The sequence below is a fragment of the Planococcus citri genome, chromosome 4 (assembly GCF_950023065.1).
Source record: "Planococcus citri chromosome 4, ihPlaCitr1.1, whole genome shotgun sequence".
Taxonomy (NCBI): Eukaryota; Metazoa; Arthropoda; class Insecta; order Hemiptera; family Pseudococcidae; genus Planococcus; species Planococcus citri.
In genome coordinates this window covers 19,358,235-19,375,355 of record NC_088680.1, presented here as the reverse complement: position 1 = coordinate 19,375,355, position 17,121 = coordinate 19,358,235, and the positions used below count along the sequence as shown (strand labels likewise).

Below are 17,121 nucleotides of genomic sequence, written 5' to 3'. Positions count from 1 at the left end.
TATTCATAATATCGTTTACGCAGTATGTAGGTATGTATGTATGTGTATGTACATTGTACATTTCAGTATTTAAAAAAATAAATACCTCGCTTACTTAGTATTTGCACTAAAAAAAAACAACAAAAAACCCACCATGACACGATTAGCGTAGCAGTGAAGAGGAACCCTTTGCAAGGCGACAATAATACGCCGGTAATTATACATCAGACGTGGCATGGCATGGCGTAGGTACTTGGAGACTTACTCGTACGTATTTGGCAAATACCCTAGTCGATAATTACTTCATCCATGTGCGATGTGCGAGGTATTTGCGCGTATTAGGTACCGCGTATACCCATCATAGGATAATGTATAGATAGTAGATGGTCTACCCTCTTCATCGTTAAACACCTTATTACACGTTACACGTATTACATATTATGTATACATACAGAATTAACTGTTTTGGACCATACGATATAGTATATGGTATAATACAGGCGTCATATTTTAATACGGCTATGTTAATTCTCTGTGTACGATAATACACGCGTAAATGGCAGAATGGAAAACGTCAAATACTCTCGTATGTAATATGACACTGACGGGATGAGTTAGTTGTCAAAATGTTAAAATTGATACCACTATTACACTTGTGCAAAGATGAGTCTTTTCTACATATAAAGTATCGTCATTTGTATAAATAAACTCTTTGCTATTTTCCACCAACTGAAATTGCGGTTCTGCCGCCATAATACCTACCTATCTCTGGTGGTTGTTTCGTATAGCAGTAAGTTAGGTAGGTGCCTATAAGTGGATGTGCATTATTAATAATCTGTCAGAATTCGATTCGCGTATTGAGGCTGCCCTCGTCAGAACAGCTGCAGATTGGGAAAATTTTTTTAAAATATGTCTTGCTTTTCAGATTTAATACCTCACTTGACCTACCCTCGGTACCTAATCGTTACACAGATAAATCCATCTGATCATAATAATTATTGTTGCGCTTTGTGTAGGTATACACTTATCTATAGGTACATATTTTGCTCATTCAAATCATTGACCACTTGAAAAAATACCTACCTATATGCATAAGAACATTTTTCAAGCTGTTATGAAGTATAAATTAACATCCTTACATATAGGTAGGTAATCATAATGCTGATTATCTCAGAGTTGGAATACTTCATTGTGTTTCATGGAGTGATTTCCAAAATATTCGCCGAAATAGTATTCAAAAATTCAAAGTTGAGCTGTAACCTTTTCGGAAATTGAATTTTCAAAAGTTTGAAAAATTTCGGAGCTAGGATTTAAAAAAAAAAAAAAAAAAATACAACTGTGAACTTTTTGTGATGGATTTTGCACCCATTGAGGGAGGGAAACGAAGTCCCAAAATTTTGGACAGAATATCGATTCATATGTATTTTTGAGAACGTCGAATGCGAGTATCCAGAGATGTTGAGAGGGGGACAAAGGGGGCAGTTTGCCCAGGACGCGGCAAAATAAGGGTCTGTGATGAAAGAAAAACCAGTTTTTTTTACTTCTCAAAACACAAATTTTCGAAATCTTTTGCCTTATCTTTTCTCGGGCTTGTTTTCCGTATTCTTTTTACAAAAATTGAGATTTCTAAAAAAATATATCATTCAAGTTTTGAGTTTTAAAGTGAAAAAATGAACTTTTCTAATAAAAATTATCGTTTTTATGACTCTCAAAATACAAATTTTCTAGAGCTCTCGCCTTCACTTGGGCCTGTTCTCTCATCTTTTTCAAAATTATCGCCCTAAAAAAAAACTTTCAAATTCTAAAATTTTCAAAGCCCAAAAATAAACTTTTTGCATTTGAAAAAAAAAACAATTTTTTTAGTTCTCTTGAAGTACAAATTTTCAAAAGTTGTCGCCCTTATTGCTTCGCTCAGGCCTGTCCTCTTTTTTTGTTTTCCAGCACAATCAACTTCCTACCAAAACATTATTTTTATGCATTTCAAAATCAAATTTTCGAAAACTTTCGCTGTTAGTTCGCTCGGACCTACTTGTTTCTTTTGCTTTAAAATAAAAAAATACACGTTTAGGCCCTCAAAAATTCAAAACAGAAAATGAAAATTTCTATATCATATGAATACGTATGATTATCAATCGGCAAAAGTGGTAGTTTTTCCATACATCGTCAGTCTACAAATTTTCAGTCGAATCTCCTAATTCGACCACTTCAACGAGAGAACAATTTCTTCCCTTTCATTCATCTTGTACCTAGTTGTGTTTTTTTGCAGCTGTTAAGGGATGAGGAGGGGGTTAAAAAGTCGAAACCTCCATAAGGCACATCTGGATCGGCATCCCCCTGGGTGTTTAAGTCAATTTGGAGGAGTAGGAACGTAACACAAGATCTTCAAAGGTCAAAAAAACTTGAAAACCCTGACTTTCTCCCCTCCAAATTGTAATAGGAGGCTGGTCCAGTTTTAGATATGTTTTAACTTTTGATTTCCTATCAATTGGTTCCCAAGTTTGACTTTTTTTTTGGCCTTTTTCACTCCTTTCTAACTTCTCATAAAAATTTGGATGTCGGTGAATTTTGACCCAAGGTCATCCCCACTCAGACCTCTTCAATCCAATGCCAAACCAAGCCTAAATACCGAATTTGAGCGAATTTTGTTGCTCAGAAATAATTGAAAAAATAAATGAATAAATAAATAAATATTTATAATATTTGTACTTACTTAAATGAATAAATAAACAAACAGACAAACAAACAATCAAATAAATAAACACATAAATAAGGAAGTAAATAAGTAAGCAAGCAAGTAAATAAATAAATAATTAATAAATGAATGAATGAATGAATGAATGAATGAATGAATGAATGAATGAATGAATGAATGAATAAATGAATAAATGAATAAATGAATAAATAAACAAACAAACAAACAAATTTATAAATAAATAAATGAATAAATAATTAAAAATAGATAAATGAATAAACAAATCAATAAAAAGATCAGACATGCGGGAAAAAATACATAGAAATAGATTCCTGGGGGTCCCAAAACGGATTTCGTGAGTAGTCCCATCCCCCCTTTCCCGGAATCATGATTGGCTGTATAAAATAGATCCTATTTTTCTTTTGTTTTATGGAAAATCAGGCTAACAATCTCCTAACTTATTTATTTAATTATTTAAAAAAAACAATAACTAGGTTTGATACATATTATAATTAGGTTGGGCAGATCGAAATGTATCTTTTTTGAATGTAAAAAATATAGCAATAATAATTCCTTCCAGAACAAAGCCGAGTTCTAGTACTGCTAAGAATTTATTCTTAGTACGTAAGGTCTCGCTTATAACTTTCCAGTTGGTCAGGTTTTCGTTTTCAAAGTCAACTGAAAAAACTCCATGAGCGCTGATTGCTATATAAATCTGTATCACGCTGAATAAGGAAGCTAAACCACCAAGCATTATGAGAAGACGTACATGTAGAGAAAACCTGCACCATAAATCACTTTTATCTTTGCTGGCTAATTGTATATACCAAAATGCACCAAAGATTGGAATTAAACGAGCAACTCGAATAATGGACAATATTGCCCACTCATAATACTGGTTTTTTATAATATTGTGTAAAGTATCATCGTTTGAATAACAAACTCTGCATAAAGTGCAGAGTAAAGGAATGCCTATTCCTGATAGGCAATAAAAATAAAATTTTCTGTTTTGATTAACCGAGATGGGGCGTTCCAAATATAAAGCAATTTTTCGAAAACACAAGCATATATCTAAAGCTATTATTAGTTTGAAAATCACTATCGACAACTCTAGTGTTGCCTCTGAGTATTGTAAAAAATCACTTATAAAAATAGAGTATTGATATATTTTTTGCCATATATCCATTAGTTTTGGAATAATAGAAACGATGTACAATAAAAGAAGAAAGCAGTAGAAAGTAAGATTTTTTGTCGCCAAGCTTTGAGTTGATATCTTACCACTGTGAAAAAATTTGTACAAATGAATCACTAAGCAAATAATTGATGGTATGACTGCGATTCTGCTCATAAACATCATTGCATTTTCCAAATCCCATGTGTCATTCATTATTGCGCTTGGTTATAATTTTTTATACTCTGTAAGGTTCACTCCTACTGTGTCTATTTGGAATGGGAATACGTTTTTGAAATCTAAAAAATAAATAAATGAATAAATACATAAAATAAAACGACACAAAAGGTTTTGTGTGAGACTACGTAAATCATAAAAATACGATAAAAAGTCATCATTTTAGTACTTACATGCGTGGTTTTGCTGATAGATATTTATCTACATCTACAAACCTATAGGTAGTTAATTTTTCAATTTACCAATTAGGTAGGTAGGTATACTGCCTCTCGGTAGGAATTAAATTTTCATATAAAATCGACAATATCAAAATCATCTTGTGAACTACGCAACCCGATGGAATGATAAAAATGTAACATTTTCATGATTAAGTAGTTGGTGTTGTTCTACCCTTACTTCGTATTTTTAGTGTTTTAATCTCTGATTAATCATAAAGTAACCGACGACGGGAAATGCCTTCTGTACATATGAATTTGACCATCCTCCAATGTACGTGACGTAGATAAATTATTATATCAGAAAACTATTTCCTAGAATAATTCAACGATAATGTGATTTTAAAAATGTAAAATTAATTCATTCACATACTTTTTTCTGGCATCAGACTTTTACGTAAGTATGTGTCACTCAGTCACAGTAAAATTTTCAAAATGACAAATTTTCAAAATTTTCGTCACCCTTTAATTCAGCTGTTTTCTCCTCAGGGCTGTGTTCAAATACATATTTTACCATTACACAAACTTTGTTGGTGTCTTTAGAGGGGATGGTCCAAAAATGTTGTAACTTTAACTGAAAATACGTAGTCATCAAATAGGAACAAAAATAACTTAGATACGTGGTATTTTTTTCTTTCAAAAAATCAAAATTTTTGAACCCGGCAAAGGGATGTTAGTAGAGAACTTACAAATGCACCCCCAGTCAAAATTTTAAGTGCTGAAATTCATTAAAAAAATTTTACATTCATAGGGCCAAAATTTTTTAAAAAAATCAAAATTTCACCAAATTGACCAATAAAGCTGAAATTTGGTTGGTAACCTACTTTCGACCTCTGGAGTTGATTGGTGATGGTTTCCAACCGTTCTGGTGCCTCCAGAAAATGTTGGATTTTCCAGTATTTGAAAAAAGTGCTGTAATGTAGCAGGTAGAAGGAAATTTAATTCAGCACCTATTAGTTCGGTTTTACTATCTTGTGACCCATTCGACCAATTTAGGAAATATTTTCAAAATCTTTTTGTACGGGTTCAAATCTAACTTTTCTACAGTGATTAAATTTGGAAATAGGTCTAATGAAAAAAATCAAAATCCGCTGGAGGCTCCAGAATGGTTCGAAATTATCATCAACCCACTCGCCGGATCGAAAATATGGTACAACCTAAATTTCAGCTTTTTTCTTGGGCACGTTCGCGAATGATGAATTAATTATTTTTTTTTTCAAACGCGATCACTGGAGAAAATTTTGAATTTGAATTCGCACGGAAAGATTTTGAAAATAATGTGCCTTAACTGACCGAAAGGATTGCAAAAGTGATAAACCCAGGTTTATAGATGCTGGATTTCATTTTCACCCTATTTATACAGCGTTTTTTTCAAAAACTGGAGAATTGGAGAATTTGAAAATTCGCCGGAGGCCCCATCGTGAACGATTCGAAACTATAATCAATCGACTCCGGATGTCAAAAATAGAGTACTAATCAATTTTCACGTTTTTTTAGGTCAATTTGATAAAATTTTGATTTTTTCCCATTTTTGGCCAGAATTTACATTTTTTTTAAAATCGTCAAAAGCAAAAAAAATGAATTTCATCTTCTGAAATTTTGGCTTGTGGTGCGTTTTGTGGCCTTCTAGTTCTAACGATTCCTCACTGTCCAGTTCGAAAATATGCGTACCAGTTCGAATACTTTCCCAGTTGTTTTATGGTGTGGGAGGGGGGAGAGAGGTTAAAATGTGGTCCATGCTGAAACTTGAAAATGATATAATATTTTTTTTGGCTCTCATAAGTCGATGCAACATGTTTTAAAAAAAAATAAAACTTGAAAATTTTTTGAAAACATGTTGTTTTTGAAAAAGCAGTTTCATCATCATTTTTCGCCGCGATTTTTTTTCAAAAATGATGTATTACCTAATTGAAAAAAAATTGAAAACTTTGACATTATTTTTGAATTTTGGAACACCTGGAATTTCACAGTTACCACTTCCAGCGGTCGAAGGTGTGCTCGATAAATACCAAACAAAGTTATAGGCAGGTGCTAAAATTCATGTTTGCCCCTTTTCGAAGCATTTTGAAATTTCTGGAGAAAATTTAACTCGCTGGAGGCTCCAGAATAGCCTAAATCTTATCATTTTAGAAGTGGGTGGAGGAGTTGAAAGGAAGTACGAGTAATTATTAACTATAGGATGCATTGCAAAAAACATATCGATGGATTTTGACAAAATTCAGTGGGAGACATTCATTTTGAGCTGAAAGTTTCTCAAGGTCATTCCATGTCAACTCAACCAAAAAAAGGCAATTTTGAAAGTCGCATGTCTTTCGATTTCGCTCAAATTTTTTCTACAGTATGTACCCATTCAGCAAGTAAGAACCCCGCAATTAGTTTGGTCCCAGCCCCCTTGGGGGCGCGTGGGGGGCTTCCATCATTTTTACATTGTCTTGAGGTACTCAACTTCAGTTCAGCAGCCCATTCCTCCAAAAGTATGATACTTTGATCAAAACTGATTTCACAGTTCGAATGGGCATTGCATTTAGAACTTTTTAAGCATTTTGAAATTTTCAAAAGTTGAAAGTTGAACTTTCAAATTGAAAGTTCGAATTTCGAAATGGCGCTGTAAGTGGGAGTTACCATTTGAAATTTTGAAAAAATTTCCATAGATGTACCTTTTGATGCTTTTTCGAAATATTCAAGTTTCGAGATGGGGTCTCTTGATGGGGGGAAGCACCTTCACCCCCCCCCCCAATTTCGGGCGAATCTTTCGAAAGAAATTTGGGGCATGTAATATATCGAATTATATGTTTTTGGCGACGCTGAACACGAACATGACGTCAGATTTTGGATTTGACCCGTCCACGGCCCCCAGCACTTCCCCAAAGGGGATGACCCCCCCCCCCCCAAAAAAATGGTCACATTCGTGTGAAATATGAAATAGTATGTTTTCGATATCGCTAAACACGAATATAGCCATAGTTTTTTAAATTGACTTCACCCATGGCCCCCAGAACCTCCTCCAATAGGTAAAAGTCCAAAAAAATTCTTGGAAGCCGTGGATGGGGTCCAATCAAAAATCTGACGTCATATTCGTGTTCAGCGTCATCAAAAACATACTATTCCATGTGTCCCACGAACAAAACACTTTTTTAAACTTTTACCCCCTTTGGGGAGGTGCTGGGGGCCATGGATGGGGTCCTATCAAAAATCTGACGTCATATTCGTGTTCAGCGTCACCAAAAACATATAATTCGATGTATCACATGCCCCAGATTTCTTTCGAATGTTTCGCCCAAAATTGAGGATGGGGGTGCTCTCCCCTCATCAAGAGATCCCATCTCGAAACTTGAATATTTCGAAAAAGCATCAAAAGGTACATGTATGGAAATTTTTTCAAAATTTCAAATGGTAACTCCCACTTACAGCACCATTTTGAAATTTGAACTTTCATTTCAACTTTTGAAAATTTCAAAATGCTTAAAAAGTTCTAAATGCAATGCCCATTCGAACTGTGAAATCAGTTTTGATCAAAGTATCCTAGTTTTGGAGGAATGGACTGCTGAACTGAAGTTGAGTACCTCAAGACAATGTAAAAAATAATGGAAGCCCCCAACCCGCCCCCTGAGGGGGCTGGGACCAAACTAATTGCGGGGTTCTTACTTACTGGGTGACTATTGTAAAAAAAATTTGAGCAAAATCGAAAGACATGACAAAAAAACGTTGGTTGAGTTGACACAATGACATAGCATGACCCTCAAAAGAAATTGTAGCTCCGAAGGTACGTACCCCTGCCCTGGTGGGAAGAATTATGGATTTTCAAAAAGAAGAGTTGTTTGTGTGCTGTGAGCCATCTAATATTTTTAGTATGCGGTCTTTTTTTGTTTTTTTGTTTTGTTTAGTTTTTTGTTTTTTGTTATTGTTTTTTTTTTCAGTTTTTCTTTCTCCATTTATTGATGTTTCTTTTTTGTTTTTTTTGCTTCACTTTTTTCTTTTTTTTTTTGTATTTTTGTATTTTTTTTCAGCAGATTTTTAAACAAATTTTAGTTTTAATCCCTTCTTAATTATATGCGGTATCTCATTGGCTTTTAGCTGTTGGAGAGACTTAAATTGTAAAATAAAATAAAAATAAAATTTGAAAAACAAAAATTGTATTTTTTTTTTTGCTTCAGTGAAAAATTGTGTTTTTTTTTGCTTCAGTGGGAAAAATGGCCCTATTCAAAAGATAGTATGTGTGATTTTACGTTGATTTAAGGCATTGCCATCACAGTTCAAGACCACTGTCGCGGGGTTCTCCTGAGCGGTTGAAAATTTTCCAATTGCTTATTTTCAGGTGAATTCGTGTTGTGAAAATTTTTTCTTGGAAAATATTTCGCAATAATTATGCCAAAATATCGAAAGATATCATTTCTGGAGCTGGGGAAATATGTTGGAACGCTGTGGTTCAAATTTTTTGGTCATTACTGCTATGATTTCAAAAATTGAAAAAATTTGTCAAGTTTGTATAGCAATTTTCCTCAATCTAGTACAGCTGCAACTTGACCCTGGCTTGACCTCTGACTATAGGTTGTACTCATCTCAAGCTCGGTTCTAGCTTAGCTTAAGCTTGGGTTTTGATTAGTTTCCCTCTCTTTTTCCGAAACATCCCTCTCCTTTTTTACTTACCACAAATTTCACGAATTGTGTGCTTGAAAAATGAAGGAAGTCAGAATTTTCTAATGTTCTGCCATCCAAATTTTTCTCAAGTTGGATGAAGAGGATTTAAAATCACTTCCAAAATCTTGCGAAGATAAAATTAAACGTTTCAAGAAAAAGAAAAGATATTGAATTTAATTAAGCTACGTGAAACATCCTTTGAGAAAGATGGGGACACAACTCGAGATTGATTAGATATATTTTCGAATTTAAAATATTAAAATATTTATTTCAATTTTATTATAATCTTTCTAAAAATTCCATTAGCACAAGTATTACGAATTTATGAGCAGGTAAGTCTATAAAAAAAGACCATCTTCTAGGCAGATTGTACTCGTATGCGCTCCTTTTTTTTTTTATCCAGAGATAAATTCATTTCGAATACACCGTACAATGGCCGACTACGACGAGTATATGGTATATCTACGTAGACGAATTGCCGGATATTTGTCGAAAGTACACGAGTAAAAAGGGATGAGAATCGTTGAATCATTTAGTTATTCTGACTTTTGATTAATAGTCGTGGTCGGGATTTATTTTGACACGAGGTGCAGGTGGCATGTTACCGAACTATCCCCTATACGAGAGTAAAATTCAATTTGCACGCCGAGCACATACACCCCAATGAAGTGTACAATACGCACTATATAACGCCACTGACCTGTCAAATAAACATCCCTCGGGAAATATTCAAAATATAACAGATTTATCCTCTCCGCCGATCCTTCTCCCTTCTTCGCCGCCCCGTTATATATATGTAGGTTATACGTAGATTACGCGTATAATCTGCGCCTCAATGGATCAATGGTACGGTCTATTTAACCAATGATAGGTTTTTTTTGTGTCGTTTTATTATTTAACTTTTGTATTGTACTGTTTTTTTTTTTTTATAGTTATGTTCGTCTTTGTAAGTGGCGATTAATAATCTATATAATATTACTTATGATTTCTTATTTTGGATTTTGTAGGCCTCCGATTTCGGTCGCTTTGGGGTTATCTCCGTTACGGTATGCTCAGACTACCACTACAGCTTTGGGTAATCCGCCTACGCCTCCTGAAACTGATTCGAGAAATAACGACGTACCGGAAGATGGTAAGCATGGCGTACTTTTCAGTGCTGGCTATGTTTTTTTGATGAAATTAAATCGTAGAAGAGATAGTATAGGTAGTACTTGTGGAGATCAGGATCACAAGTTGTAGATGTCTAGCCATCTTATTAAATGTCCACTTGAGGTGGTTATAGGTATATGTAGTGAAGCTTAGAATTCCCCTTTGAATCTACATAAATACATATTATGTAGTAGGTATAATTTGTATTCATTAATAATGTTTTCTTGTGATTTTTAATATTCTGATTGCGAGTTCCTTATTTACAGGTACTCATTTAGGTATAGTATGTATTTGTTTTTTAATTCGTGTTTTATATTTGCCTATATATAGAGGATAGTATAGATGTGACCAACGAAGACCCACCACAGCCTTCGGAAGGTATCACGCCAACTACGACGAGTTCGCAGTCGCTGCCTTTTGAGCCTTTGCCTCCGTTTTATAATCCGGTTCACGAGAATATTTACGAAACTTCGGCTAGATTGTTATTTATGGCGGTCAAATGGGCTAAGAATTTACCCTCTTTTGCTGCTCTCCCATTTCGGGACCAGGTGAGCTCAGAGTCAACGATGTCTTAGACTAAATTTTCCTTTAAAAGGAAAAGTTTTTCATTAATTTTGTAGATTTTGTCCTATGTATTTTTGAAGTTTGAATTTTCAGTTCCATTTCATTGTTTTGTTTTGTTTTGTTTTGTTTGTTTTTTTTTTTTTTTGGTTCAAATTATTCACTCGTGTGAATTTCTGCTCAATTTTATATAGAAATAAATCCTTCAATGATTCGTTTTTGTAATAATTTCGACGCTTTTTCAAAATTTTTCTTTGACAATTTTTGTGTGTTTTCGCCCATTTTCAGAATATTTTGACAAATTTTACTCTAATGTGCATGTTTAAAATTTTGCTCTTTATTTTTCTGTTTTTAATATTTTTTTTCCGAACTTGGAATTTTTTTCGTTTCAATTTTTATGATATTTTCTACAAATTTGGGTAATTTTCAAGTAATTTTTACGACATGATGATATAATTTTTCAAAATTTTCTCGCTATGTTTGTTTCAAATTTTTACTGGCCCTGAATGAAAAATGATCAGCTTTTCGTTTTTATAATATTGGATTTTTTTTCAACGTCATCTTTTCTTGTTTTATTTCTAAAACGATTTCGTCTCCCCCTTGGCCCTTTCCCTTTTTTGACTCGAAATCCCATTTATTTCAAGACTAATTTTAAATAAAATGATGATGTCAAATCACATATTTAGAAACTTTTTTGACTGTTTGTTTGTTGTTTTTTTTTCAAATTTCATTTTATTTTGATTTTTAAAAAAAGAAAAGTTCTGCAATTTTCGACTTTCAACGTCGAAAATAAGTCATTTTTTGAATTGAAACAATTTTGATTTTGAGCATTTTTTTTGTTTTCAATTTTCCAGTGAAATATCTCTAAAATTTTAGTAATTTTTATTTCCAAAATGAGTACATATTACAGTTTTTTTTTAAAACATCTTTTTCCTGTTTTATTTCTAAAATGATCTCTACTCCCCCTTTCCCCTCTCCACTCAAAATCCCATTTATTTCATGACCAATTTTTTAGAAAAATGATGATGTAAAATCACAGATTACTATACATTTCTTTTTTGACTGTTTGTTTATTTGTTGTTTTTTTTCTTCATATTATTTCATTCTATTTTAATATTTAATTTTTTTTCAAAGGAAGAATTCTGAAATTTTTGACTTCAAAATCGAGATGAAGTTATTTTTTGAAATGAAACAATTTTGATTAAAAGCACTTTTTTGTTTTTTTCTTCTTTACAGTTTTCAATATTTCAACAAAATATTAAAGTATCGCGATGAGTTATTTTTTCTCCTCATTTTTTTCTGATTTCCGATGTCTCAATTTTCTGATTGAGACCCTTCCCCCTCCTATTCGAAAACAAAATTGCTTTCAAGACCATAACTTTCAAACAAAAGCATAAATATTTGTTTTTTGTGATTTTTTCAAAAAAATTTTGTTGAAAAAATTAACAATTTTTGACAAATTAACGAAATATTAAAATCATTTAATTCATCTACATAATTATTTGGTTTAATTCAAAGCCGATCAGCATTTCTTCAAATTTCCAATTTTTTCGTATAATTTTTTACTCAATTTGAGGAAAATGCTGTTATTTTAAAAATAATATCAAAATACGAATAAAAAATGTCAATTTTTCAATGTTTTGTTTTGAAAAAAAATTTAACTTGTAGGTATTGATCTTTGAAATAAAATGCTTGATAATTTTCTTATTATTTCAACAAAATACGAGGAATAATTTTGAAATGATGTATACATTACTTAAAATTTTCAAGTTTTAATAATTTTATTTTTCATATTCAAAAATTTAATTTGTCAATGTTTTATATTTTAAAAACATTTTTCAAACTAGTGTTGATCTTTAAGCAAAATAAAATGGAATAAATTTTTAAATCATTTTTTAATAATTTTTTTACATTTTCAAACATTTGTACAATTTTGTCGTTTGATGTTTGAATATTTAACAATTTTTGAAATTCAATCAAAGTTTCAAAAATTTTCCCAAGTTCAATTTTTTTTACTTTTTTTTTTCGTATCATCATTTTCAATTCGGTTTGTTTTGTACTTTCTCAAAAAGTTTTTAGCTAAATTTTTCAATTTGTTGGGGGGGGGGTGGGGGAATAAACTTTTTCAAAATTGAAAACATGTTTGAAGAAATTTTAAAAACTTTTCCGATAGTCATACTTTTTTTAATTTTGTGGGACTAGAAATTTTTCAAGCAGAATTTTTTCAATTTCTATCTACTTAATATATTTTTCAGTGTCATTTTTTATTTGTGTGTTTTAATTGAATTTTATCCATTTTAAAACTATTTTTGAATTTTTTTATTAGCACTTATTTTTGAGTTTTTTAAAATGTTACTTAGTCGTATCTCTAGTTTTTTTTAATTTATTTTTTTTTAAATTTTTATCGATGTTAAAATTTATATTTCACGAGATGAAACAATTTTAAGGTATGTATCTGTTACGTTTATTCTTCTGATTTTTCATCTTTGATTTTTTTTTTTTTTAAATTAATTTTATTCGGAAATATTATTTGAAGTATAAGCATATGTCCACATTTACTGCTTCTGTAGCTGTACAATATGTTCAAGCTGTCTCCGCTCCCCCTCCCCCTCCCCCTCCCCCTCCAAAAATCATTAAAAAGTCCATGAAAAATTAAGAAAAATTGTATTTTTAATTTAGGCAATCTATACTGAGCACTCGTAGATATGTTTGTCTACCTTTTGAGTTGAAGGGACCAGGACCAAGTCATTCTTATATGTACGAAAAAATTAAATAATTTTTTTCTGACTTCTCGAAAGAAATTGCTCAACTATTTTGTCTAGAATTTTTCCACGTGGATTTTTCAAATGAAATAATTTACCTAGTTGAAAATTCGCCTAAAAGTTGCTCTCTCTTTACAGGTAATCCTATTGGAAGAGTGTTGGTCAGAATTGTTCTTATTGAACGCGATACAATGGTGTATTCCACTGGAAACCAATCCATTATTCAATACCTCCGATCATTTGGCAGCCATTCCAAATGGTAAAGCTAGTCAAGTCGCAGCTGATATTAGAATTTTGAACGAAATCCTCCATAGATTTAGACTAATCGCCGTCGATCCGGCTGAATTCGCTTGTATGAAAGCTATCGTTTTATTTAGAGCTGGTAAGTGACTGAAAAAATCGTATCACGAAATACTCTACCAAAGTAATTAACATTGAAAAAAATGGTAATTTATTTTAATACGCATTTTACAGAAACTAGAGGTCTAAAAGATCCCTTACAAGTTGAAAATCTACAAGATCAGGCGCAAGTTATGCTTTGTCAGCATGCTCGAGGTCAGCATCCGGCTCAAGCTACGCGTTTCGGTAGATTACTATTGATGTTACCATTACTCAGACACGTTCCCACGGTTCGAATTGAGAATATTTTTTTCCAAAGAACAATCGGTAATATACCAATGGAGAAAGTACTTTGTGATATGTACAAAAATTGATTAATATTTTCCAATGTGACATGAACTTGAATACGTTGGCGATGTATTATGTATAAAAAAAAAATCTCAGTGTTTTTCCTCTTCTTATATTATTAAATAAGTATTTATTTTTTTTTGGCTCGTTTGTTAAAATACCTATTATTGTTTATGATTTGTTAATTTTTTTTTTTGGTTGTTGTTTTAAGCATGAATTATGTATCTACCTATTAGTATTAACCTAAGAGAAGTGAAATTCAGGGCATTAAATTATAACTTATTTCGAGTAACTTAGATAGAGATACATACCCAAATAATTACGATGGTACTCGTCGTAATTAACCTACCTTGAATGTTCAATGGATATTCTATTCAATATGGGTATTTTGTATCGAAGCTAGATCTTGACATAAAAGGCCTCTTTGAGGCCTTGTAGGTCCTTCTGTTGAAATTTCGTCTCAAATTTATGGATAATGGAAGATGAACGAGTCAAATGAAGAAACTATATCAAACTGAACCATTAACATGAGTCATTTATTTATTTAGACCTAAAATAGGTTCTAAAATTTGGGTTCTTTTTGAAAAATTTACGATTACACGTTGCGTTGGCTTTATATTGAAGCTTCAGTTTTGTAAAGCCGAAAGATATTTGTCGGCGAATTGGCAAAGCCTCAGAATAGGGATTTAAATTGGAAACACGTTCATTGAACCAGTTGTGCTACTTAGGCTATGTGAAGTGGCAAAGAGAAATCTGAATTACTGCTGAATTTCTATTATTTCAGATTTCTCAGTGTTTCCCATAGAATTTTTAGTTTCAGCATGGCTGTTTTTAGTGTACATATATTATATTTTTAAAATCATTGAAGCTGATTTTGATTTTATATTTATAGACCATTTGTTGAACTTGAAGTTCTAATTTTTCTTGTTTTCGAACTCGTCATTTACTACAAGTAGTGTAACGAAAAAATTATATGATTTGTTTTTTAATGCGTTAATTTTTCATGGAAGTTTGTATGCAATAATAAAAATGCAGATGAATTGAAATCCAAAATAAACGACTAACTTTTAGAGATGATTTTTTTCTCGAAAACTAGGCTCTACCAATTTCCAGGAATGAAAATTCTTGTAATTTACTAAAAACAACATTATTTCAGCATAAGATAGCAATATTTCGACATTATTAGCGAAAAAGTTGGTCTCGAAACCGAACAATAGCTTCAATAAATTTCGAATCTCAATTTTGAATGAGCGTGTGGCGCTATCTATCGAAATATCAACGTACTTCATTCGTTCTGTGTAAATTTGGATCTAGGCTGTCTAGGCTGTCGAGTTCGAGCTCTTTGATGTTTTATAGGTTGCATAATGAGTATTTTTGCAGGAGAATCGTATTCGATACATTTGAATTTGAAAAATGAAAAATACATATAGAAATTTGATGAGTTGAGTTGACTCCACAATAAAAAAATACAAAAAATCACAAGGAAAAGTTAGTTTTTTCTTCTAAAAACGACCGAATATTTGCTTCAAAATTTTTTCTAATCTTGTGAAATGTGGAAAAAATTCAGTAAAAAATAGAAAAAAATCTTGAGTGTGCAATTGTGCATGAGTAATTCAATTTTATTTTTTCAGGGTAAATCAGAAGCGTTGAGAAAAACAGTAAATCTCACTAATCGACTAATGAAAAAAAGACAGGTGAAGCAAGATAGAATAGAAATCATCATCTATAATACATTTTAAATTTGCATAAATACCTACATAAATGATAAAAGGTAGAAATATATAGTGAAAAGTGGAAAATTCAAAATTTAGAAAATCTGATACAAAAATGAAAATTACACGACTTGGGCTCACAAAAATATTGAGAAAAGTTTTGTCCTTATGTCCCACCTATTTTCTTATAAAAATGGAAACTGGAAAGAATCTCAATATGAAACTCGAGTAATTTTTAGGATTGTTGAAACTTGAAAGAGATGAAAATTGAATGAAAAAGTGAGAAATTGTTCACACATACATATGCAATTATTGTACTCTACTACCAACCAAGCACTAACGAAGATCTTATAACAAAGATTCATTCAACGGACCAACGCTATGTGATATAATATATTGTTTGCTTGGGATTAGTTTCATTTTTTCACGAGATTCAGAAAAAATAATACAGAGCTGAATGACGACTTGATTACAAAATAGCCCTTGTCAATTTGAAAAAACTTGGGGAGGTGCTTTTCTCCAGTCTCCACTGCATTGTTTGGATACTTGCATCTATATTTTTAATTTTTTATAGCCTACCAAAGTTTCCAAAAGTTTTTCTGAGAGCAACAGGAACTACTCTACTCAGAGTTCTGATTCTGACTACTCAATTGATGAATAATACGAATAAGTCTCAGCCTCTTAGGACTTTAGTCTTTACTAGTTTACAGTGGTTTTTTCATTTTTTGTCTTGCTTGTTTTTCATTTTCATTTTCATCGCTGCCAAGGGCTATTTTTGTAATCAAGTCATCAATTTCTACCCTTGTCCCTTACCTTACCCTTAATCAAAACTCAAAAGCTTAGTGGATATATTTTTTCAAAATAATAAAATTTGAAAATTGAAATGAAACTGGAGATGATTTTTTGATTAGTTGAAAATCAGGGATTTCCAGCCAATCATCGATTAGCTTTTGGCTATCAGCTTTTAGCTTGATTTTCATTAGCTTAAATAAAGCTGGCTATTGGCTGGCAAAATTTCATTGTCGACGCTGACGATTGGCTGGCTTTTGGCTTACGAAAACAAAAATACATGTGACCCCTCAAAATACTCGTTATGACGTGTAGACGATTATTAAAAGGACAATTTTCATTTCTGTGGTGTCAGTGAGTGTAAGACGTGAGTCACGAGTGATGGTGTCAGTGAGTGTAAGACGTGAGTCACGAGTGAAAAAAAATTAAATCAGTGTTGGCCATAACGATATTTTTTTTCGTTCCGTTATTTCGTTACGTTACAAAATTGATATTTTTTTAGTTACGTTTTTCATTATGGTATTTTGTA

The 17,121-nt window shown here is 32.1% G+C and overlaps 1 protein-coding gene across 4 annotated transcripts in view; it reads left to right on the top strand.

Moving 5' to 3' along the window:
* Window positions 1–15,084, top strand: part of LOC135843656 (photoreceptor-specific nuclear receptor-like) — a 60,657-nt gene extending 45,573 nt beyond the window's left edge. For 3 of the 4 annotated variants that reach the window (XM_065361611.1, XM_065361609.1, XM_065361610.1), the window contains exons 11-14: window positions 9,940–10,064; window positions 10,412–10,629; window positions 13,543–13,786; window positions 13,879–15,083. In XM_065361611.1, the coding sequence (XP_065217683.1) occupies window positions 9,940–10,064; window positions 10,412–10,629; window positions 13,543–13,786; window positions 13,879–14,117 (826 nt within the window). In that variant the 3' untranslated portion in view covers window positions 14,118–15,083. Of the gene's footprint in view, window positions 1–9,939; window positions 10,065–10,411; window positions 10,630–13,542; window positions 13,787–13,878 lie in introns of all 4 variants that reach the window. The other variant, XM_065361608.1, reaches the window with a different exon arrangement.
* Window positions 15,085–17,121: the final 2,037 nt, after the last annotated feature.